Raw genomic sequence first — 27,046 nt, forward strand, 5'->3', positions numbered from 1 at the left:
AAAGATGCTGTCTGTGGAGTGGAGGAGATCTTCAATGCTTTTGTGCCCCCTCTTCAGACAATGATCCCAGTAGATCACTGTGATGGGGGTAGTGGGGGGGAAAGAAAGAGGCTCCAGTGAACCTCTCTGCCACTCTTTATGTACTATTAACCATATAACCATATGGTTGATCTCCGATCCATTTCTCTTCAGCAACCATACCACACTAATGCAGCCGGCCAGGACACTCTTAATAGAGCTCCTGTAAAAGATTGACATAATGTTGGCCAGTAGCCTTGCTTGTTTCAGTCTTCTCAGGAAGTGCAGTCACTGTTGCGCCTTCCTGATAAAGGAGGAGATATTGTCTGTCCATGATAGGTCACTGGTTAAGTCAATTCCAAGAAATTTGGTGCTCTCCACTCCCTCTACTACAGAGTTGTTGATGTGTAGTGGAGGATGATCGTTCCTGCTTCTCCTGAAGTCTGCGATCATCTCCTTTGTCTTGTCCATGTTGGACTCAGGTGGTTTCTCTCACACCATTTCGCGAGATTTTCCACCTCTTCTCTGTAGTGCGACTCATCGTTGTTGCTGATGTGGCCAACTACTGTTGTGTCATCTGCAAACCTGATGATACTGTTGGAGCTAGATCTGACAATACAATGTGAGTCAGTAGCGTGAACAGGAGCCAGGCTGAGCACACATCCCTGAGGTGTGCCAGTGCTCAGCATGACAGTGCTTGATGTTCTGCTACTGACCTGGAAAGACTGTGGTCTTTCAGTTAAGAAATCAAGAATCCAGTTACAGAGAGGGGTGTTGAGTCCCAGGGAGGACAGTTTCCCCATCAGCTTCTGGGAAACAATCATATTAAATGCTGAGCTAAAGCCAACGAACAGCAGTCTGGCATATGAAGTGTCATTCTCCAGGTGGGTCATGAAGGGACAAGGCTACAGTATTATTTGTGCACTGGATTCTTCTAAAGGCAAATTGAAATGAATCCAGTATTTCTGGGTGTGCTTTGATGCGTTCCATCACCAGATGCTCAAAGCATTTCATAATGGTGGCTGTCAGTGCCATAAGGCGGTAGTCATGGAGGCCTATTATTGTCACCCTCTTGGGTACCAGGATGATAGTGGCGGTCTTGAACCCTGCAGGAGCAATGGACTGCTGCAGTAAGGTGTTGAAGATGTTTGTGAAGATTTCTGTCAATTGGACTGTGCAATGCTTCAGTCCCCAACCAGGTACATTGTCTGGTACTGCCACCTTGTGTGGGTTCTCCTCACCTCAACCACAGCTATATGGGGACACATTCATTAAGGGGACATGGAGCTTTCTTCGGCATCATCCTGTTTTTCTCATCTAACTGTGCATAGAAGATGTTCAGTCTATCAAGAAGGGAGGCATCATTGTCCTTAACTCACAAGGTTGACTTGTGATCAGTTGTGGTCTTGATCCTTTGCCACATGTGCCTCATGTCACATAGCTGTCTGTAGATCTTACGGAAAGATGGTGAGTTAAAGCTGAAGAACCTGCTAATACATTCGATTCAACAAAATTTTCAAGCATTGGTCTTACATTTAATATAAAGATTTTTTAAACATAGTTGCTCGCTGAGGCTGGAAGGTTCAATAGCAAGTTGCACTCTTATTCATTGTGATTCCTTTAAGTGTTTCTTTCCTCAGGGGTCTCTGAACATCTAAAAGGATTTTTTTTAAAGAAAAAAGGTTTTAGTGTCATGACCATATTTCAAAAATCAATCACTCATCGAAATCGTTTGAAGAGCACAAGGAGTTACTGCATAACAGATCACAGATCACTTGACCTTCCCTTAATAAAAACATCCTTGGGCAGTATTTAAACACTTCATCAATTTATTTAAAGCTTCAATCAAGCAAGGCTTTGCTGAAAGCTGTTTACAAGACACAGGCTTTGCAGAGTTTTAATAAAGCGTGCTTATTGAAAAGAATAAGAACTGACATTTCAAAAGCAATTTATTGGGAGACTGATGAATGTGGGACCATACATGTATATATATATTTTTTTAATAATCCACCACATATTTGTGATTGCTAAGTTCTCCCCTTGTCGTGGACTTTTAGTGCTCTTTCCTGGGGGAAACACTACAATTTTCAAGGAGTTCCTAACATAATAATGGGTCCTCAGGCAATAAACTGTTGAACCATTGGAAAAGTAGATGCCTATTTGATGATGAATGATTATTGCCCTTGCACAATTGCAGATATGTAGGGATTCACTAAAATTCTTACTTGCTGCAGCCAAGTTGATATATAAGATATGCAAACTACAATAGCATAAATAAAATGACCACAACAGACCAAGACAGAAAAAGAGATAATAAATGTAAAAGAATAGACAAATATTCACAGTTGCAGTTAGTGCAAGAAAAAAAAAGTGGCATTCCAATAGTGGAGCCAGATAGTCCTGGAGGAATTTATGGTTAGTCGGGAGACATTCAACAACAAACTCACAGAAACAATAATTTGGTTAACAACCAATGTACATCTCTATGTCTGTGAAGAGGCACAAAATAATGTAATCATTGGAAATAAAAATTAAGAATGCTGAAAATTCTTTACAGGTTTGCAGCATTTGTGAAGAGAGAGGAAAACAGTTAACACTTTAAACTTGATGACTTTGCATCAAAACTGCTCAGACAAAAAACCATCCGGCCATTTAAACTTTATGTTGATTATGACCAGATGGTCGACTTCTACAGTGTTGTGCAATGGGGGCTCAGACTTGAACCCAGATGGAGCTTCAGTTTTGCAAGCCATCTAAATTATGGTACCTTCGACAGAGGATTTCTTGAATATTGCAGTGGGATATGAACCCCAATTTTTGTCTGAAGTGGAATTTGAAGTAAAAATAAAAATCACAGACCCAAGAGAATAGGAAGTGGAGACATGCGGCAAAGGGTTCAACTGCCAAGTCCTAAAGCTGGCGGCACCATACAGGCTTCAAATGGCCTGTTAAAGGAGCCAATGGTGTTTGTAAGCAAAATCTTACAACTGCAGAGGTCAATGCCCAAGATGGCAGCACCTGTGCTTGCAGCGGCCACGAGGGGTTGCGGATTTGAGGGAGCAGGGTACCAGAAACAGAGAGAACTCCTCCCTCCCTCTGCCCAGGGGCTGAAGGACTTTTCAAGATGGTGACCACAACAGTGGACCAGCAAGGGGCTCAGCAGCTAAGAGACCAACACAGATTGCAGGCCACGCAGTTGGAAACAAACATAAAATGATAAAAAGATCCAAGTCACAATAACAAATAAAAATAAATCAGAATTCACAATTTCAAAAGCTATCCATCAATGCCAGGAAAATAATGGTCTCCCTCCACCCCCATTGACATGATCTACCAGGATTGTTGTTTGAAGGGGGCTCACAAAATCGTTGAGGACCCTACTACTCTGTATGCAGCATCGTTGAGCTGCTCCTGTTGGTAAAGAAAGACAGGAACAGTAAGTTTTCGATTATCCAAAATGCTCAGGACTGGACATGTATCAGTTAAATGCATTTTTCAGATAACCTGATCTGCAGCCCAATTTAAGCAGCAGAATACTTCTATCGGCCGTCACAGATCTCGACAGCTCCCCACCATCATCACTGAACGTGCCCAGGCACACGAGGTCCTCACTCAGATCCATGACACCTCCCCAGTGCTGTCACTAATCCTGCCCAGATGCCTAGAGTTCCCACTCGGATCCCTGAAACCTCCCCACCACTGTTGCGGAACCTGCCCAGGAAACTCCAGCCCTGGTCCCGGCCGCCGACTCAGTGGAGCTCCTGATGCCAAGGCCACCAACCCGAACACTGGCCCCAGTCACTGACCCAACAGAGTTCCCAACACCATGGCTGCTGAGCTGAAGCCTAGCTCCGGCTGCTGTCCTATTGGAACTCTCGACGCTCTGGCCACATACTCTTAACTCTGATCCCAACCACCTATTCAACAGAGCTCACAACGCTTCATCCGCTGACTCCAACTTGCAGGAGACCCTGATGCTGATCACTCTCAGCTGAGCCCAGCTGCCCTTGGGCCAGAGCTTCCTGGGAGCCAGAGGTCCCCACTGCCATTTCGGAACCTGCCTGGGAGCCTGAGGTCCCCACTCCAATCCCAACTCAGCAGCATCGGCATAATACTTGTAGAGTATCATCAGTTAAAACAACAACAAAGAACAAGGGAAGATTATTCAAGCATGAAATAAAGTTTAATTCTTAACTTAAGTATACTTGAGTTCACAAGAGCTCCATTGGATTCAAAATGGTGCTAACAGCACATCAGAGTCCCATTTGAGCAAGCCAGGTAAAAAAAAAATCAACTTTTTTTCAACTTGTGATGTCACGTCGCTGCTAAAAATTTTCGCAGATAACTGGTAATTTTGGTAAAGTGGCTTTCAGATAATCGGAAACTAACTGTATCAGAGCCAGAACCGTCAGGCTGAGAAAAACTTTCTTCCTACGGGCAGCGAAACTGCTGAACAACTGATTAAAACCTTGAGACTCAACTTATTTATCAAACAATAATTACTTATTTTTATACATGTGCTGCATATGTATCATTTGTCTGTATGTGTTTTACATCTGTTTGCAATTTTTGCACAGAGGGCCAGAGAATGCTTTTTTTTGGATTGTGCTTGTATAATCGTATGACAATACACATGAACTTGAAGTTTTTGATAGAAATAAGACATGACAATGATTAAAAATTCATCTATACAAGAATGGATATGTCCTTACATTCTCCAATATATATTAAAAAAATGTTAGAATCACTCAATAGGTCAGGCGGCATCAAGAAAAACAGATTCAACATTCTACATCCAAGTCCCCTTGTGGGACAGAGAAAGAAGTTAATTTTAAGGCACAAAAAAAGTGTTGGGAATATCTTTGATAAGGCAAGGCCAGAATGCCCCAAGAACCATCTGACATATAGATTAATGAGAAAAGTTAGAGAAAGGAAATGAAAGGGATACCATGTATGTCGGCGTATAAGATGGTATTTGAATCTTAAAAATGTCACCCCAAAACTAGGGGTTGTCTTGTATGCCAAGTATAAAATCGGAATCTTAAAACATACTTTTTGTTATATTAAAACAACAAAATAAACCTGTCTAACAAACCATAAAATAACAGCACACCAAACTAAGCTAACAGTATACACCTATTGCCATTTGCAATAGCAGGTGGACAGCTGAAACTCAGCGCTCCCCCGCAGGGTCCATCCATCCAGTTTGACTGCCGTCAGCTCTGTACAGGCTTTAAATGGCCTGTCGAAAGAGCCAATGGTGCTTTATTTTAAAATATGCTCATAAAATTTAAATCTTTACTGGGAATTTGCTTTTAAAATATTGTGACAGCAATATTCCACTGCTCAGTGAGATGGTTGGTAAAGGACTATTGGGGCAGTAAGCTCTCAGCGGTAAGTGGCAAATTTGGGGTAGTCTTATGCAGCAAGCATAGCTCAACACCTACATTTTAAGTGTCTATTCTGGGGTTATCTTAAAGTAGTTAAATCTAGGTCAGGGAGCACTAGATACAAAAACACTGTGATCAACATGATCATTACTGACCTGTGCAAGCCTCAGCACCTCTTCTATTCTGTGTAACCTTCAATCTTTCAAATACACATCTATCTCCACATGAAATATATTGAATGAATTAGCATCTATGAATAGAATTTTTTTTGAAGCCTTCAGAAAATGACTCAAAACGTGGCAACTCGAAGTCGCATGACTCAATCAGAACTCTCACTTACACACATGAAAAACCTTACATAAATGTCAATTTATTGAATATGAGTGAAGCTCAGAATACATGAGGGAACACTCATGTATCATGTGAGAAACAAACTTCCAAATTTTAACTATATCTGGGATGGGAAAGGTAGTACAGGCGAACAAAAACACCCAGAAAACACATTGGTTTCAAAATATATCTTGTTTAATGATGATCGAGCTTTGGTCAGTCAAAAATCAGAACAAAACTAAGAAATTGTTAAACAAGCCACAAATATTGTTGATGATATTAAAGCACCAGCCGCGTTCATGAAGATTTTGTTTCACATGCATGTCTTGAGTTCTGACAGCACAAGTGCTGATTGTTTTCCTTGAGGTGAAATAGCAGTCGCATGACTGTTATGCTAATAGGGGACGTTGGTTCTGGTTTGTATTTAAATAAAGCAAAGACAATGTAGCTGCTGCAAAACTGGCACTTAGATCATAATGCTAACTGTTCTTTAAATGAGAATTGGCAATTAGTCTTGTCATTTTGAGAAAAACAAATTCAATTAATATTTTCAAATCTAAACTTCCATGGACATATTTGGCTCAGCTGTTGGCACTATTGTCTTAAGGTTCAAGACCCACTCCAGAATTTAGATCTCAAAAACAAGCTGTGACTGCACTGCAAAACTACCTTAAGTGAAATCATTTGAATGAGCTATTTATTGAACTGAAATCTCAAGCATAATTTCAAGCTCTGAATGAGTTGCCCTGGTCAAAATACCTACAACAGGTTGCTGTCAGATATGAAATTAGAGCGAGGCTCTTTCCAATAGATTCAAGATCCTATGGAGCTAGTTTGAAAATATGTTAAGGAGCTCTCTCTTGGGTCTTTGACAAAGGTTATTCACCAAACAACATTGGTTCGTCAACATGTCTTCACCACCATTGTTTTGTTCCATGTGGTTTCCAGCTCCACTTCCAGTTCAGCCCACCCAGGATCTTCAATAGGCCCTTTTAAATATATGTGTAAAATGGGGTTAACCAGACAATTTGACAGGTTAGTGCCCCAGTTATGTGGCAGTTAGAAAGGGTCTGACCTGGTCAAGCCCGTCAGAATCCAAGTGAGTTCCTGACCTTCCTCAGAGGTAGTCAGGGAACCAAGTTAAACTTACCTCGGTCACATCCACGGGCGATTTTAAAACGTAAATGACTGACTTGCTTATTCCGGGGACATCAGCGCTTGTGTGCAAGCGTCACCAGGCAGCCAGCATCCGAACATCCGGCAGTACTTTTGGTGAGTACATGACGCGCCGTTGCAGGGGCAGATTCCCCCTTAAATCGCCACCTTGGCGATTTAATGGGTTGATCCCCCTGCAATTTAAAAGGTGCTTCCAAACCCTTTGCCCCAGTAATAGCACCTGGGTTCCAGGAGGGCTACCCAGGTGCTGCAGTTTAAAAGAAGCTCATAAGAATGCTCTGTCCATCACTGCTCCCAATAGTTTTCATTCTGACTCCAAAGCTCCACCCCATCTGCCAGCATCTCAAAAAGGAATCCAGGCCCAAAATGTTGACTATTCATTCCTCTCCAATAGATACTGCTAACCTGCCAAGTCCCTGCAGCTTCTCTTTCTTTCCTCAAGATTCTAGCAGTTTTTGTTTCTCAATGGTTTATATTGTTATATTACCTCATTATTTTCTATGGTTGGTTTCAAACATTTTTCAACATGTGTCCAGGACACAAAAAGCACCACAGAAATACAAGTATTCCTTTAATGGTGCAAAAATAAGTTGTGTCAATTTTGCCTCTGTCAGAGATTTTCTCATCAGTCTCTATATATCCACAGTATGGATTTCCAGCTGGCGGTTAGGTCTTAATTTCCAAAGAGCAACAAATGATTTACTAATTTTGTCTCAAGAGAAAGCACCTCCTGACACTGCCACAGCAATACAATCTGTGTTGGACAGCTTTCCAATGCAGTAAACTTTACATACATTCTTTGCCACAATAGATGTCTGTCACAAGCTGATACGATCTCATTATGTCTGAATTGAGAAACATTTTCAGGTTATGTGATCTATCATCAACTATTCCACTCCTATGACTGTCAAAACAAAATATCAGAAATCATATTGTTTGCTAAAACCCCAATACATCTTAATAAAATGAGTTTCTGTACTGCTTCTTAACATTGTTATGTATTTGGTAGAAACAGGCTGCAAAACCAAACAGTTGATAGTATGAAGGAGTGACTGCTCAATAAGAATGTTCTGGTCATGAAACCAAACATTTATATGAATTATGAGAATTCACCAGTTGTTATTCAATTATAAAAATGAGGAATGCTAAAAAGTATAAAACTGAGCATGCATTTCAATGAATCTTGAAGAATTTGCATACTTCATAATTTCAAACAGAATGCATAACACAGCAACCAGATATTCACTTTACCAACTTCAGTTATCATTCTTTCATCATCCAGTCCCTTCACTTCCTCTCGTATCACAAAGAACCGAGACAGCAGACCCAGTCTGACCTCTAACCTTGTCACAAGAGACAGTTTCTTCTCCTAACTCACCCATTTAATATTGCAATGCTTCCTCAAATTTATTTTTATATATGCATATTTGTTCTGTATGCATATAATTTATATAAAAATTATATACATATAATATATCTCACTTGTCTGCATGTGTGTTAGGTTTGGTTGTGTGTTTGCATGTTTTGCACAGAGGACCAATGTGGAGGAAAATCTGAACACAAAGGGTTAAGGGTTCACCCATAAGTTACTTACAAGAACATATATATTCAGTTGCATACTGCTTAAGTGGAGGCAGGGAACCTCAAAGTTGTGATTTATCTGCAGACACGCTTATCTGCAGACATGATAAGCTTTGGAATTTTGTAAAACGATAATTAAATTATTGCCAAATGTTGACAATGATAAACTATTGTCAGGTTGACTGCAACAGGAAGCCCACATGCAGGAATGCACTGCCATTTATTGTATATAAACTCTGTTAAAGCTGGCTGTGAGCAGAGCAAGCTCAGGCTGGGTGCTGGGCATGCTCTCCAAGATATCTTGCTAATAAAACTCTTCCGAAGAGTTACCCTGGTGTCGGTAGTTGATTCTTTCCCTGCAACAACCAGAGAATACTCTTTCATCAGGTTGTACTTGTCCAATTGGATGATAAATTAAACATCAACTTGAAATTCAACCCGACACAATTTTTCCTCTTTCCATGAGCTCAGTCAAGCTGATCCTCATCTATTCCAAATGGGCTACTACAGATACCCACACCACTCATACGCTGTCAACCAGCAAATATTACCTCTATGCCAAGTGCAGTCTGCCATTCATTCACACTTGAGTGAATCCTTTTGCCTTTACTATGTCCACTTCCTTTACCTCTCACTACTAGTTATTTCTCTCCCTGATATTTACATCCACCCATTTCATTCTTAATTCCCATTTTCAACTTCTTTTGCCTTGACCGCTTTCTTTACTAATATTATTATTCGCTTTCACTGTTGCCCACTCACCCCAACTAGCAGGTGTTCTGATTATCTTCCTCACCTTCATCCCCCTATTACCTGTCCTGTTCTGTCTATGAAATGATCAACCATCAGAGAAATCCTGCTCAGTTCTAGACTTTCTCCCCTCCGCCAGCACCTTGTTACCCCCTGCCACCTTTGCATGGCAATTTTGAAGCAACTTCATACACAAAGCTGTAAAATCAAAATGAAATTCATTAGCCATACATTCTGGTCACACAAAGAAAATATGTGAACAGATTTTGTATATTAGCAAGAGGGAAATGGACTGATGACTGGTGATAGAGAGTATCTGCTACTAAGCTTGGCCACGAAGCATTGCCAACATGGAACAAAACACATGGAAAAACTATAGGATGCACAACAGAAAAAATAACAGATTAACACTCTTGAAAAGGGAATCAACTTACTTGAAAGGACTAAACAAGAAGGACAGAGTGGTTTCTTTCTTGAGAGTCATCTTAACCTGAAAAAAATAAATTAAAACCTTCAACTTGCCAAGCTCCACAACCAAAGGTTTTCTGGCATTCACACAATGCAAACTGTAAAACCCCAATAATAACACAGTAACACCCTTCCCACAATCCTCCACCAGTTGCAGCTTGCACTGTACATTTTTCTTCCCAATGCTGTCTGCCTTGCATTCTGTTTCAGCACTTTTCTAGTTTACCTGCTAGGGATGATAAACAAGTTATTTTGCTGCATGTTGGTATCAAAAGAGAGAATATTTAAAAAAAAACTTCCTATATTGTACAATGTTCAGGCTTCTTGTATATTAATAACCTCATGCAAATGTTTCACAGTGTCTTGCTGTGAATTTGTAGGGCTTTCATGAGATCACACACAGAATCATCCACAAAGCTTTTGTCTCCTTCTTTGAGGAAGGATATGACTGCTCAAGACTGGATGCAAGGAACACCCATTGGACAGATTCCAACAATGAGGGGGTCTACCTGTAAACAATCAATATCTCCTGAAGTTCTAAAAAAAATGACAAGCAATCTCAATGAAACAAATACGTCACGTGATAGGAGCCATTTCTGTTAGTTGGATAGGTTAACATTAGGGTCAGTCACAAGCTGATATTGAATTGTATATTATTGTCACATGTACTAAGATGCAGTGAAAAACCTGGTTGTGTTCTACATCTAGGTAAATCAACTCATACTTCAGTGCAAAAGCACATGCAAAAATAAAAGTGCAGAATATAGTATTTAAGAGTTGAACCAAAAAATGTGCAGGTAAATAGTGAAAGATGCACACTGATGCAGTCTTGTGAGAACAGATCATCTCTTGCATGCTGGAGATCCATTCAACTCTGATAATAGCGTAAAAAGCCATCTTTGAATCTGATGGAACATGTTTTCCAACATGCATTTCCTGCTCAAACTGAGAGGGTGAAATGAGTCCTTTGGGATGTTGGCCATTTTGCTGAGGCAGCAGGAAGAGTTAATTTGGTGGGGGGGGGGGGAAATGGTTGTGGGAAGAGGCTGGATGTGTGATGGCCTGAGTTGCATTCACAACTGTGTGATTTCTTTTGGTCTTGGGCATTTGGGCAGGGTTGCTTTCTCAAGTGTATTGACAAGGACTGTTAAGAAATATTGTGGATATGCTGAATTTCCTTTGCATCTGAGGAATTAGACACACTGGTGTGTTTTCTTCATCACAGCATGAATATATTTCAGAACAAATCGTTGATGATGTTTACAAAAAGAAACAAAACTCTCTATCATATCCATCTCTGCATTAATGATACAGTTAGGGTCATGTGCTCCATTCACTTTCCTGAAGTCAATGACCAGCTCTTTTGTTTCGTTGACATTAAGGGAGAGGTCACCATGCCTCCAAGCTCTCTGTATCCTTTCTTTTGAATATCTTATTTAAGAATTTTAAAACCACATCAATGTATCTTTTTTCTTTGGCTTGGCTTCGCGGACGAAGATTTATGGAGGGGGTAAAAAGTCCACGTCAGCTGCAGGCTCGTTTGTGGCTGACAAGTCCTATGCGGGACAGGCAGACACGATTGCAGCGGTTGCAAGGGAAAATTGGTTGGTTGGGGTTGGGTGTTGGGTTTTTCCTCCTTTGCCTTTTGTCAGTGAGGTGGGCTCTGCGGTCTTCTTCAAAGGAGGTTGCTGCCCGCCAAACTGTGAGGCGCCAAGATGCACGGTTTGAGGCGTTATCAGCCCACTGGCGGTGGTCAATGTGGCAGGCACCAAGAGATTTCTTTAGGCAGTCCTTGTACCTTTTCTTTGGTGCACCTCTGTCACGGTGGCCAGTGGAGAGCTCGCCATATAATACGATCTTGGGAAGGCGATGGTCCTCCATTCTGGAGACGTGACCCATCCAGCGCAGCTGGATCTTCAGCAGCGTGGACTCGATGCTGTCGACCTCTGCCATCTCGAGTACTTCGACGTTAGGGGTGTAAGCGCTCCAATGGATGTTGAGGATGGAGCGGAGACAACGCTGGTGGAAGCGTTCTAGGAGCCGTAGGTGGTGCCGGTAGAGGACCCATGATTCGGAGCCGAACAGGAGTGTGGGTATGACAACGGCTCTGTATACGCTTATCTTTGTGAGGTTTTTCAGTTGGTTGTTTTTCCAGACTCTTTTGTGTAGTCTTCCAAAGGCGCTATTTGCCTTGGCGAGTCTGTTGTCTATCTCATTGTCGATCCTTGCATCTGATGAAATGGTGCAGCCGAGATAGGTAAACTGGTTGACCGTTTTGAGTTTTGTGTGCCCGATGGAGATGTGGGGGGGCTGGTAGTCATGGTGGGGAGCTGGCTGATGGAGGACCTCAGTTTTCTTCAGGCTGACTTCCAGGCCAAACATTTTGGCAGTTTCCGCAAAGCAGGACGTCAAGCGCTGAAGAGCTGGCTCTGAATGGGCAACTAAAGCGGCATCATCTGCAAAGAGTAGTTCACGGACAAGTTTCTCTTGTGTCTTGGTGTGAGCTTGCAGGCCCCTCAGATTGAAGAGACTGCCATCCGTGCAGTACCAGATGTAAACAGCGTCTTCATTGTTGGGGTCTTTCATGGCTTGGTTCAGCATCATGCTGAAGAAGATTGAAAAGAGGGTTGGTGCCAGAACACAGCCTTGCTTCACGCCATTGTTAATGGAGAAGGGTTCAGAGAGCTCATTGCTGTATCTGACCCGACCTTGTTGGTTTTCGTGCAGTTGGATAATCATGTTGAGGAACTTTGGGGGACATCCGATGCGCTCTAGTATTTGCCAAAGCCCTTTCCTGCTCACGGTGTCGAAGGCTTTGGTGAGGTCAACAAAGGTGATGTAGAGTCCTTTGTTTTGTTCTCTGCACTTTTCTTGGAGCTGTCTGAGGGCAAAGACCATGTCAGTGGTTCCTCTGTTTGCGCGAAAGCCGCACTGTGATTCTGGGAGAATATTCTCGGCGACACTAGGTATTATTCTATTTAGTAGAATCCTAGCGAAGATTTTGCCTGCAATGGAGAGCAACGTGATTCCCCTGTAGTTTGAGCAGTCTGATTTCTCGCCTACAGGGGAATCACATCAATGTATACATATTCAATAAAACTACAAAAATTATACACGTGGAATATATATGTAGACCCCCCCCCCCCCTCCACTCCCCCTCCCCATCAGAATATACCAAGAAAAAAAAGAGAAAAATAAAAACTGGAGAATGTCAAGAAAACAAAATCATAAAATCATATCATAAAACCTCAACATTAATAATGAAGACAGGAATTTCCAACTGGAGGGACCTTTAGAGAGTCAATTAAATTTTCAAATCAACATACTGCAACTATAGGTGCCATATTTTCCAAAAAAATTGATATAATGTAAATTATGTTATCCTGTCAAGTGGAATACAGCTATATAGTTCAGCCTGCCATCTCTCCATCCCTAAATCTGTATCTGATTTCCAAGTAATGGCTATGCTCTTCTTAGAAACAGCCAGAGCAACTCATAAATTCAATTTGATACATAGTTAACCTCACTTTAGGTCTCATCCCTTTAATAATACCCAGGAAAAATAACATTAGATCCTGTGGGAGTTTAACCCTTATTATTTTCCAGTAGAATGCAAAAAAGAACCGACTTCCTGACCACATCTAAAATATAAATCTGATAATGTAGGGTTCAATTATTTTTTTAATTTTTGAGGCGTTAAATATAATTGACGCAAAAAATTGTATTGAACCAATCTATCCCTAACATTAATAATTTGTCATATTTTCTTTACATTCAATCATTCTCGTATATTTGTATATTTCAGTCAACTTCCCATCTTGATCTTGTAGCGGGCCACCAAATGCGCCACACCTGGGAGTGGCAATCCGACACCGGGAGCCCACAGCCTACACAGCCAGCTGAGATGGGCTACACGGTTCGAAGTTGGCACTTGACTCAGCAGAATGCGGCTGCAGAGCTTCACTCTGATGGGCTGGCCAACGGAAGCCCATCGGATAGAGCTAGGGAAACAGCCATGCCCGGGGATGAGAGGGGCTTATGATTGGCCGCTCCCTGGGTAGCACTAAATGACCAATCCCAAGAAGCAGATTGTAATGCCACCAGTCAGGTGGCATGATGATGTCAGAGAGGGACTTCTGAGCCCTTTATAAGCAGAGCTCCCAGCACAATAAATCAATATTGAATTCACTCTTGTAATGTGTGTCTCTTCTTTGAGCGTAACCTCTCCAGCAGTAGCAGCCACTACAAACTCAATTTATGCATTCCTAATTTAGGAGCTTCTTTTTGGAGTAATTTATACATCACAGAAATAAACTTATTCACATTGCCTTTACAAATCAATACCTTGACAGAATGAACCAGAATTAAAGTCAAACCAGGACCTAATTTATCAACCAAGAAAGCCTTAACTTGGTAATAACAAAACAAGGTATTATTTGGGACATTAAATTTATTCTTCATTCAATCAAACTTAATAAATCTGCCAATTTCAAAACAATGTTCTATTTTCTTAATACCCATCCTACTCCAAATCCACAAAAATGGAATAAGTCTATTTTGATATAAAAGCATTCTTTGAGAAATTAAACCTTTTCAATCTATTTCATAATCTATTTTATTCCATAATTTAATCAAATGTTTCAAAACAGGTGTATCTCTATTTCCTACTAACACTTTTGAATTCCACTTATAAATAAAATCCTATATATTACTTTCTCCTAGTTTACTTAATTCTATTTTAACCCAAGCTGGAATTTTATTTACATTAAACATTACATTAATAAATTTCAACTGAGCTGCCTTATCATAATTCTTAAAATTTGGAAGTTGCAAACCTCCCAATTCAAACTTCCAAGTCAATTTTTCCCAAATAAAAACTTGCCATTTTTCCTTTCCATGAAAAATTTCTAACACTCAAAAGTAAATCCTTAATTTTTTTTTTTGGGAATCAAAAGAGGAATTGACTGAAAAAGATATTGAACTCTTGAAAAAATATTCATCTTTATACAATTAACTCTTCGTATGAAAGTTATAGGTAAATTATTCCACCTATTCAAATCTTCTTTAATTTTGTTAAGATAAATAGTTCAATGTATACAGATTATTTAAATCAGTGGTTCTCACTTTTTTCTTTCCACTCACATATCATTTTTATTCCCTATGCCATAGGTACTCTGTGATTAATAAGGGATTGCTTAAGGTGGTAGTGAGTAGAAAGGAAAAGTTTGAAAACCACTGTTTTAATCATACCTAATTGACTCATTATGTGCATGGTTTCATAACTCCAAAGGAAATAGGCCAATGACAATTTTTCTCAAGCAAAATATTTCAGTAACAATTGGGTCTAGAGCAATGATTTTCAACCTTCCCTTTCCACTCACAAACCACCTTAAGCAATCCCTTACTATTCACAGAGCACCTATGGCATAAGGATTTCTTAAAGTGGTATGTGAGAGGAAAGAAAAAGGTTGAGATCCACTGATTTAAATCAGTATCAACCTTAATCCCCAAATACTTAATTCCATCCTCTGGCCGCTTAAATCAAGCAAATTTCCTACATTGAGTAAATTCACCCTTAACCAAGGGCATAATTTCACTTTTGTCCCAATTAATCTTGCAGCCTGATATTTCACCATATTCTTCAAATTTTATAATTGATACACAGAATTTATAGGATCTGTCATATAAACCAAAACATAATCAGCAAATAATTTAATCTTAAATTCTTCCAGATTAACCTTTATATCCTTAATCTTAGAATCTTGTCTTATTAATGCTGCTAAAGGTTCTATTGCTAAAATAAACAAAGGACATCCTTGTCTACTTGATCTAGTTAATTGAAAAGCATAAAAAATTTGTCCGTTAGCTACACCTTTAGAAGACGGATTTTTATATAAAGTTTTAATCCAATTCATAAATAGGAATCCAAAACAATTTTTTAAAAATACCTTAAACAAATAGTTCCATTCTAACATACCACAGGCCTTCTCAGCCACTGATAAATCACCCCTCTTCTGAGTTAAATGTATTAAACTAATCAATCGAGCAACATTAACAGCAGATTGTCACTTTTTGACAAACCCTGTTTGATCCATATGAATTAAATTTGGTAGGTTACTCTTTGCCAAAATTTTTGCAATAATTTTATAATCAGCATTTAACAAAGATATTGGCCTATAAGATTCAGTTTTTAATGGTTCTCTATCTTTCTTAGGTATAACAGCAATAATTGCATTTGAGAAAGATTCTGGTAGGGAATAGTTCTCTGCTGCTTGTTTTAACACCTACAAAAAAGGATATATTAAAAGATCCTTAAATTTCTTATAAAATTCAAATGGAAAACCACCCTCCCTTGGTGACTTACCACTTTGCAATTAACTCAATAAATCACTAACTTCTCTTGCCATAAATGGAGCATCTAATTCTTTTTGATCTTGATAATTCAAAGTAGATGAACTTGAGATATAATATTCTCAATTTTAACCTCATCATTATTAGGCTCAAATCTTTATAAATTAAAATAAAAATACTTAAATAAATTGATTATTTCTTTTTAAAATTTTTCACACTGTGAATCATATCAACCAAAATATATACAAATGTTTCTCATTAAATATACACACTGGCATTTTCTCCCTTCCCCCCCCCCCCACCTTCCCTCCTCCTCCAAAACCAATAAATATTCAACATATACAATAAAACCATAAAACAATGTCATCACACAATGAAAAATAAACAAGAAAAATGTGTCATCTACTTTTACACACTGAATCAAGTCGTTTTGTCTTCTTATCATTTTAGGGGGTGGAGGTCTGAGGCAAGACCTCTCTGTTATGGTTCCCAAATTTGTTTAAATAATGTGACTTTATTTTTTAAATTATATGTTACTTTGTCCAATGGAATACATTTATTCATTTCCATGTACCATTGCTGTATTCACAGGCTCTCTTCCATTTTCCAATGTTCTCAGTCTTCCTGCAATTTCTTTATTAGTGGCTGATAATTTAGTTTGTACAGGCGGCTTAAGTTATTATCTAACCTAATACCTAGATATTGGATTGCTTGTGTTTGCCTTTTAAATGGTGATTCTTTTTTTAAATTCTGTATAATTCGCATTACTCATTGGCATCACTTCACTCTTATTTGCGTTGATCTTGTACCCCAATATTTCTCCATAGTCCCTCAATTTCTTACTTAATTCTTTTATTGATATTTCTGGTTCTGTTAAGTATACTATGATGTCATCTGCAAATAAACTGATTTGATACTCCTTCTCCTTTATTTTTATCCCTTTTATTTTATTTTCTGTTCTTATCAGTTCTGCCAATTGATCTATTGCTAAAGCAAACCATGAGGGGGATAATGGAAACCCCTGTCTAGTTGACCTACTTAATTTAAATTAGTTCGATACATATCCATTTACTGTTACCTTCGCAAATGGTCCATTATATAATGCTTTAATCCAATTAATATATTTTTCTGGAAGATTGAACCTCTGTAATACTTTGAATAAGTATTTCCACTCTACTCTGTCAAAGGCTTTTTCTGTGTCTAAAGCAACAGCCACTGTTGGTATCTTATTTCCTTGAACTGTATGAATTAAATTAATAAATTTACAAACGCTGTTTGTCTTTTCTTAATAAATCCAGTTTGATCTTGTTTTACTATATTTGGTACACAGTCGGCCAATCTGTTTGCTAATAATTGTGCTATCATTTTATAATCTGAATTAAGTAGAGATATTGGTCTATATGATGCTGGTGTTAGTGGATACTACCCCGTCTTTGGTATTACTGTAATTATTGCTGTCTTACATGAATCTGGAAAGTTTTGTGTTTCTTCTATCTGGTTCATTACTTCCAGGAGAGGAGGAATTAATAACTCTTCAGATGTTTTATAGAATTCTATTGGAAATCCATCCATTCCTGGTGTTTTATTGTTCAGCAGCTTTTTTAATATATCCTGTATTTCCTCTATTTCAAATGGTTTTATTAGTTTGTTTTGTTCCTCTTCTTGCAATTTCAGCAGTTCAATTTTAGCTAAAAACGCTTCTATTTTATCATCTTTCCCCTCATTCTCAGTTTGGTATAATTGTTCATAAAATTCCTTAAAGTTCTCATTAATCTCTATTGGGTTATATGTAATTTGTTTGTCCATTTTCCTTGATGCCAGTATCGTTTTTTTACCTTGTTCTGTTTTAAGTTGCCAGGCTAATATTTTATGTGTTTTTTTTTCTCCCAGTTCATAATACTTTTGCTTTATTTTCATTATTTCCGTCTTGTACGTTTGTAATGTTTCGTATTTTATTTTTTTGTCCGCCAATTCTCTCCTTTTCGTTATATCATCACTTTTTACTAGTTCCTTTTCTGTACTTACTATCTCCCTTTCCAACTGCTCTATTTCCTGATTGTAGTCCTTTTTCATCTTAGTTACATAACTTATTATCTGCCCTCTAATGAAGGCTTTCATTGCGTCCCATAATATAAATTTGTATTTCACTGATTATTTCAAAATATGTTTTAATTTGGCGTTCAATAAACTCTCTAAATTCCTGCCTTTTAAGTAGCATGGAGTTTAACCTCCATCTATATGTTTTTGGTGGGATGTCCTGCAGTTCTAATAACAGGGGTGAGTGATCAGATAGCAATCTAGCTTTATATTCAGTTTTCCTAACTCTCCCTTGAATATGGACCGACAACAAAAACATATCAATCCTTGAGTATGTTTTATGCCTACTTGAATAATATGAGTATTCCTTCTCCCTTGGGTGCTGCCTCCTCCATATATCCATAAGTTTCATTTCCTGCATTGATTTAACCATAAATTTAGCCACTTTATTCTTTTTACTAGTCTTTTGTCCAGTTTTATCCAACATTGATTCCAAATTAAGGTTAAAATCCCCTCCGATCAATATATTTCCTTGTGTATCTACAATCTTCAAAAAAATATCTTGCATAAACTTTTGATCCTCATTAGGTGCATATATATTGAGCAAATTCCAAAATTCTGAATATATCTGACACTTTATCATTACATACCTCCCTGCTGGATCTATTATTTCCTCCTCTATTTTGATTGGTACATTTTTATTAATTAATATAGCTACACCTCTGGATTTTGAATTATACGATGCTGCCGCTACATGTCCTACCCAGTATCTCTTTAATTTGTTATGTTCCACTTCAGTTAGATGCATTTCCTGCACAAATGTTATCTTTTTTTTCAGTAAATTTAATAGCCTATTCCTTTTAATTTGGTTATGTATTCCATTAATGTTTATAGTCATATAGTTCAACGTGACCATCTCATATCCTGTTTACACCTCATTTCCACTTCCTCACCACCACCATCTCCCTTTTCCCCATTTTCATCTCTCAGTTTTCCCTTTTTAAACTCAATGTATGACAACACATTTAAAACATAAAATATTCCAACAACTCCCACATCCAATATTCCCTTAAACCTAAATATTCCCCCCCCTCTCTGAGTTGCCCCTTATCCCTTGCCGGACAACCACAACTCCCCTTTCCATTTGGATTGCGAGCCTGCTCACAAGCGTCAACTGATTTCGCAGTGACGGTTATTCTCTCCCCCCCCAACACCCCCAGAAAACACTTTTTATTTTATAACAGAATTCTCCCTTTTTTCCTTTACTTCCTTCCTTCCCTCTCTTTCCCTTCTTTTGTTCTTTACATATACATTGTTTTTTCATCTTTATATATATTTTATCGCCATTCTTAATTCTTATTTACATCTCTTCTTCTTTCCTTCTGTCCTGCAAGCGTTCTGCAAATCCTTGTGCTTCGTCCAGATCCAAGAACAGTCTGTTTTGCTCCCCGGGGTTAAATATTTTAAGCACAGTTGGATGTCTTAACAGGAATTTATAACCTTTTTCCCATAGGATCGATTTTGCTGTATTAAACTCCTTCCTCTTCTTTAAGAGTTCAAAACATATGTCTGGGCAAAAAAATTTTTTTTAACCCTTGTATTCCAATAGTTTATTGTCTTCTCTAATTTTATTACTTGCCCTCTCCAATATATTTTCTCTTGTCGTATATCTCAAAAATTTTACTAAAATGGATCTTGGTTTTTGATGTGTCTGTGGTTTTGGAATTAGTCTTCTGTGTGCCCTTTCTATTTCCTTTCCTTCCTGCATTGCTGTCATTCCCAGGACCTTCGGGATCCATTCTTTTATAAATTCCTTCATATCTGTGCCTTCTTCATCTTCCTTTAGGCCCACTATTTTTATGTTGTTTCGCCTACTATAATTTTCTGAGATAACAACTGTTGTGTCTCTTTAATTTTTTAATTTTTTTTGGTCACTTTCTTCCAATTTTCCCCTTAAGTCATTTACTTCCATTTCTACAGCCATTTCTCGTTCTTCCACATTTTCTACTCTTTTCCCTATTTCTGTCATGACTAACTCTAATCCTTGCATTTTATCTTCTGTTCTTTTCATTTTTCTTTTAATTGTACTAAATTTTCATGATAACCATTCTTTTAATGCTCTCATTTTTTCTTCAAAAAAAGCTTTATCTATATTCTGTCCATCTGTTTTACCTTCTACCTCTCCATGAAGATCTTGGTCTTCTTCTGTATCTGTACCTGTGTTTGTGTCTTCATCTTTTCTTCTTTGTATCTGTGTCTCTTCTGGTTTTTCTGATGAGTAGCTTGTCTCACTTTGTCGGGTCTCTTCTGGTGTCTTTTCTTTTTTTCCCGTTGTTTTTACTTTTTCCTTCTTAGGTGCCATTTTCTTTCTCTTCTCTGCAACTTTATCTTTTATTTCTTATATTTTGTATTTATTTAACTTTGTCTTTTCTTAACTTTTTTCTTCTTTTCTGGAGAGGGCTGGTTTTACCCTACTGGCCACTACTCCATCACGTGACTCCTCCCATAAATTGATTATTTCTTGAGGCCTATAATCTTCTTTGAATTCTTCTTAATTGCAGTAATTGTTCTAAAAATGTGTTGTTTCCAATTGTGAAGCAAGAACTTTATGAGGTCTTTCTTCCAATTCATAATACTTTTATTTAGTTCGCTCTATTAATTTTTGCATTCTATAAATCTGAATCACACTATAATACAGGTACACAATCCTTTACCTGGAACCCTTGGGGGACAGTGTGCTCTGAATTTTGGATTTTTCCGGATTTCAGAACGAAAGCCAGCTGTCCCAGATTTAAGCCCACCCAAATTGTGCTACCGTATCAACCCCTTTCCAGTCGCACTGGCATGTCTCTCTCCTGCCTGCCCAAGCCGTGCTGCCGTCTCTCCCCCCTTGCCCACCAAAGTCGCACTGCCGTCTCTCTCCCACCTCGCCCACCTGAGTTGCGCTGCCATCTCTCTCCTCCCCGCCCACCCGAGTCGCTCTGCTATCCCTCTTCCCCTGCCCAACCTAGTCACGCTGTTTCTCTCTCCCTCCGGTGTACTAGCACCAGGAAAAAATGGCCAGTTTTTGGAGCTTTCCAGATTTTAGATGTCCGGATAAAGGATTGTGTACCTGTAATGTGTTTTCTTTATTAAACTTTCCCTTTTTCTCATCAGAAGCCTTTTTCTTCAAATCCTTTTCCAAACTCACTATTTCATTTTTCAGTTGATCAACTTCTTTAGTATAATCTTTCTTAATTTTAGCTGAATAATTTATTATCTGACCTCATAAATACACCTTCAAAACAGCCCATAAAATAAATTTATTATCTACTGAATTAGTATTTATATCTAAAAATTCTTGAATTTGTTTCCTGATAAAAATCACAAAAATCTATCCTTTTCAACAATGCTCCTGCTCCCTCCAATTTTTCATATCCTTTTTCTTCCTCTTTGTCTCCATCTTCATCCCTTTGTTCATTTGAATCACTTCCAGTTGAACCAGCTGCTGTGTCTGACTACCAATGCTACTGACAACAGCTTTGATTGATTCAGCTGTTCCCCATAGGGAAACAGCTTGTTCCGTTGTGCACAAGTGCAGTTGTTCCTGTGAAGTTTGGAGTTCCATCGTCTTCTTCTGGACTCCCAAAGGGATGGAGCCAGGATGGTATGGATCCAGGTCTTCACAGCTTGAGTTGATCTCGAGGGTGAAGGAACTTGAGATCGAGGCTCCATCATCAAGGTAGACCCAACTTCTTCTGCTATAATGACCTCTTTAGTGACCATCTTCTCAGTTGTTTGAAATTATCCTTTCTTTGAAGCCATGATATAATAGATAATTCAAAAAGCTTTCAAGTTTGTTAAAATTTCAAGAACACTCTTTTTGGTCGGTTTTTAATTAATTCTGCCGGAAGAGGCTTATTTCCATGTCTTCCAACTATGCCGTCATGCCAAGCCCCCCACGTACCTCCCTTCCCTCTGTCTCCTTCATGTGCTTTGTCTTGACATTGTTAGAGAAAGTTAGAGGAAAATCATTTATGACTGAAAAGTAATTTCTGCATGCAGGAATTGTGAAGCACTGACATTTCTTTTTGCTGAGGGCTATGAATGTGCAGAAATTCAAAATTAATGGCATTTTAGACCATGGGGAAATCAACAGATTTGGGACTAAGCAGGATCTTGCAGTTAAGATAGAGGAGCAGCCCTGGCTGAACTAAATGGTAAATTGAGTACAGTGCAGGGGGCCTTTGCAACAATTTGCTGTTGGAGTAGATAAGTCAGCTCCATAAAGTAGAGGAAGGAACAAGGATGTTAAGGCAGATGTTCAGGGCTAAACTGGTGAAAAGTCAAACTTCTAAGAAGCTCTCTATATTATGGAACCAAATAACTCACCTCCCCCCATTCGGACTAACCACCCTTTCTGCAAAATGCCATAAAACAGGGAAAATAAATATTCTTACAAGGTTCGTGGGAATTCCACCAAAGAATATTGAAGGAAAACCACATCTTCCATAGCTGCATCACCCCCACCTCAGAATGCCTCTTGATATGGAACAGGACAGTACTGAGCAGTACTGTGTTCAACAGGAATGGGAGTAATGATCCCAACTAGTTTCTAAAAAAAAATGCTGCCATGGAGCCAAAAGCTTCACTTCACTTTTCAAACAAAAGTAAATGCACACAGTTAATTCTAATTCATATGTTGTTATTTTGACCCAGAAACAAATGGCAGGCCACTTTTCAAGTTCTGCAAATTTAACTCAAGTGTTTTGAATTTCATAATTTCAGCTCATCAACATAAATCTATGTTATCTAGAAAGATTGAGAAGTGATTAAGGAACACGCCAGAAACAATATGGGTGCTTAATATATATCTAAACACTAAACAAAACTGCTACTTAAAACAATAAATTTCATACCTTAAATTGTTCCAATATTTGCATAGCATTTGTAAGCATGGATTCAGCTTTAAAGTGATCACTGTTGTTTAAATAGTCCAAAGGCAAAATGCCCTATCAAAAAATACATACAACAAATTAAGCTGTGAGACAAACAAAATATGTAGAACATTCAAAACTTTTTTTTAAATGAACTCTTTTGTATGTGATAAAAGTCACTTTATTCGAAATACAAAAATAAATTACAGTATTTCCATGTAATTCGAGTTGCGGAACCCAAAAAAATCTATCAAAAAAAATGGGGGTTGACTTATACGGCAGATATACTTTTAAGTCCTTAAATTCAGCTGAAAATCCAATCTGTGCTGATCCGGCGTATAAGTCGACCCTTGATAAACCAAAAAAAAAAAACTGAATGTGACAGATTTTCATTGAGATTTTTGTTGAAAACAACACAATTAGCACCTTTCAAAATTGCTATCAATGTCTGAAAACAACACATTGAGGACCCTTTAAAATCACTCTCGCTATTCTTGTCTGAAGCAAAGATGCAGCAAGCACATCCATACTCTCACTGTTTAAAATCACTGTCATCAGTCTGTATCTGATGAGGTGGTTTCAGCTTTGTCGTCAAAGTCAATAAATAATCTTTTGTACCATCAATTGCACAAAAAATACCGCATTTTTCAAATAATTTTAATCAGTCTCTACTTTAACTTGGTCCCATGCCTTGAGCAAGAAGTTACACAGCATATCAAGTAATACAGCACACATTTCCCCGCCTTTTGAAAACGACTTTTCTGCACTCGACATCATGTATTCTATTCCTCACGCCCATGATCTTTGAATGGGTTGTTCAAGCAGACATCGTGAGGTTGCAATATAGACATGAAACCACCATGTAAGTATTATATAGTGCTAATCTACTTTTAGTCTTCTCAGTTAAGTGGCTACGAAACTCTATTCTTTGCATAAACCGCCTGTTACACATTGTCGATCCGTAGTTTTACACCATTTTCATCCATCTATCATTTTAATGAAAATGTACAAAAATACCAGGAGGAAATTTTATTTTAGGTTTAATTTTGCATTTTAAGATTACCATGGGTCTTAACTTCATCCTATCAGATATGCACGATAACACCACAGTAAACCTGGTCCTTTCATGGGCTGTACTTCTAATTTGCAGTTTTAACACCTTTCCATTCCACTGTTCTATTACCTATTATGTTGAAATTCATGGGGATTTCGTCCATGTTTCCATTATTTGTCAAAGTAAACTGGTGTTTCTGCCTGTTCCGCATAATAAACTGGTGAAAATTTATAATTTTTGGATCAAGATCTTTTAGTAGTTTCTGTGGAATTTTTGTTTTTTGACATAATACCAGATTAACTATTCCACCAGCCTTCTGTAGCCTCAAAATCATCACTGAGGTCTGGGTGAGACTTGGCCCAATGCAGTGCAAATATTCTTAGTTTATTTTGGGGACTATGCAGCAATCTTGTCTCTGTTCATGTACCCATTCTGCAATGTGATTTTCTAACTCTGGCCAAGGAGCAATTCATTTTCTCAAAGAATATGCCTTTTTAGTATGTTTCTTAAAGTCTATTCTTTCTTTCTCCAGTCTCATACATGTCAAAATTTCTTGCAGCAGTGCTGTTGTTGGTTTTCTTGGCCTTTTCTATCAATTTCAACTTAAAGCTTGCTTCCTATTTTCATCACATGCTTCTTGATCATCTCCAGCCAATGCCCAGCTGATTAATCTGTGTGATCTATGGGGGGGGGGGGTCGATGCAAACGCTGGTCAACTGCCCATCTCAAGCATTGCGATCTTTCGGGGGTGACTTTACGTCAGTCAACAGGGCACCTCAGGTGCCAGAAAATTGGGGTCAGCTTGTACACTGGATATGCCATAAAATCCTTAAAATGAGGCTGAAAAGGGGGATGGGTCAATTTGTACACTGAAATATATGGTAATGAAAAACATAAGAGTTCCCATTGTTCATAGTTTCAGTTAATGCACATCAAACAGGTCAAAACAACTTATGGGCAAACTAAAGCTGGCTGTCTGAGCAGGTAGAGTTCACATACTAAAAAAAGCATTGGGTCTCCCATTACAGTATCGTATAGTGAATCAACATGTATCCTGTCTGCAAAAGTGAAGAACAGTGAACGCAGATAATTCATCTTAAATTAGTTAATAAGGAACAAAAATGTTAATTTGTATCTGTTATTTTGTGAGAAGTGAAGCTAACTAATTTTGAGCAGGTTGATAGACCAGCTGGTCTTTTCCTGGTTGTCAATTTTGTACGTTTTAATTTAATTTGACACAATCTTACACAACGAAATGTTACACTGTCTCTTCTGTGCCTTTTTTGAACAGCAGCATCCTGGCTTGCTGAAGAAGCAAGCCTAGGACAATAACATGGAAAGTATGTCACCAAAATGTTTTTATCAAAACTGCAGGTGCTTGAAATCTGAAGTAAAAAAAACAAAAAATGCTGCAAAAAGCAGATCAATCCATATATATAGGAAGTGAAACACAGCCATTGTTTCTCTTCGAAGACCTTTCATCAGAATTGGGAAGAAGACAAAAGAAATGTATTAAGTTGCAAGATGGGTGGAGGAAAAGGATTGCTTGCGATTGGGTAAAATCAAGATGAACTTGGGGATAAAATGTGAACGAGGTTATCTGGTCAATGCGTGAAAGTAAGCAGTTAGAATAAGAACGCCAACAAAAATACCTGGGCCAAAAATGCAGAGGTCACAAAATACTGAGCAGAAAGACATGCTCGTCACATCTCATTATTTTTCGAAGAAAACCTTGCATCATGAGGGATGGTTAAGCTGGAGCCATCCAAATTTTTATTGTATTCATTCATCAACAAGCATATGCTCTTTTTGCTTCTCTTTCTCTGACTGTAAGGCACAATTTCTGCTGATGGCGAATCTCTGTCTGCCTTAAGAGTGGCTAAAGGCACTTTTTCATGTAAAATTACCCTTGTTTTATTACCTGACAAAGAAAGAATCTTGAGTATGCACACACTCATTTGCTCATGGTCCCAGATACAAGACCTCTACTTGTATGGTTTATGACATTTCAGCTCCAGCCATAGCATTTCACAGAACTTGAACTGCACAGTCACACCCAATCACACACGAGTTTTGAAAAGCACCCCCCCCCCCCCCACATCCTTGATTACAGTAAATAACTATTAAGAACAAGAAAATGTTCCAGGGTCAAAATCTGACGAGGAAGACCAAATAACAGGACGAAGCACAAACTTATGAAGAAAAGCTGTTGAATTGATCAAGTTGATTTTATTTTTTGTAACTATGAGTGAGGTGGAAAGCTAAGGCTTTGACACAGTTCTCTTTCCTGTACTCGCAAAAAATGAAAACAAGATTGAAAATAGCTTTGTAACTATGTCATTAATTAGTTGCAAGTTAGAAGTAGCTACAGTGGGGATAAAGGATGTGACGGGTAGTAAATGGCAAGTATCTCTATCATTTTATAAGGGCATGAACACCAGTCCTGGTGCAAGGTCTCAAGCCAAAATGCTGACTAATCCTTAACTTCCACAGTTGCTGTTTGGCCCAGAATATCTCCAGCAGTTTATTTTTGGTTGTATAGTAGCAAGGCATTTATTTTGGATACAGGACAGATAAAACAGAATAATTTGATAGTGTGGAGCTATAAACTGTAGAGAGCATGAACAGATATTTGGCAGCCCACAAATTTTGGTCTTTACGCCAAATACAAAAATGAGTATGCTCACCAGTATGGATTCACACACAATAACAAAGCAAACACCCAATGTATAAACTGAGCAAAATTACTTATGAAAATATGTTATTTGGAGGTCTACCATGATACCACAGACTGTAGATGCAGAGGGTGATACATCTCTTGTTGATGAGCTTACAATAATCATGCTTTGCTGGTCACACATATTAATTAATCTGTTCGTTGGAAATCCAGAAGTATTCCCTCAAAGATGAGCAATTGCCCACAGGATTATCAGTGCTTCATCTTCCCATCTGCGATGCGGGATGGCCAGGTAGGT

The 27,046-nt window shown here is 38.4% G+C and overlaps 1 protein-coding gene across 10 annotated transcripts in view; it reads right to left on the reverse strand.

The window, feature by feature from the left end:
* pign (phosphatidylinositol glycan anchor biosynthesis, class N) overlaps positions 1–27,046 on the reverse strand; it is a 136,251-nt gene that overhangs the window by 55,326 nt on the left and 53,879 nt on the right. For all 10 annotated transcript variants that reach the window (XM_069910757.1, XM_069910780.1, XM_069910764.1 and 7 more), the window contains exons 11-12: positions 23,000–23,092; positions 9,680–9,735 (exon numbers count right to left, since the gene is read on the reverse strand). In XM_069910757.1, the coding sequence (XP_069766858.1) occupies positions 9,680–9,735; positions 23,000–23,092 (149 nt within the window). The remainder of the gene's footprint in view (positions 1–9,679; positions 9,736–22,999; positions 23,093–27,046) is intronic.

This window comes from Narcine bancroftii, chromosome 1, assembly GCF_036971445.1.
Source record: "Narcine bancroftii isolate sNarBan1 chromosome 1, sNarBan1.hap1, whole genome shotgun sequence".
In the NCBI taxonomy this organism is placed as follows: domain Eukaryota; kingdom Metazoa; phylum Chordata; class Chondrichthyes; order Torpediniformes; family Narcinidae; genus Narcine; species Narcine bancroftii.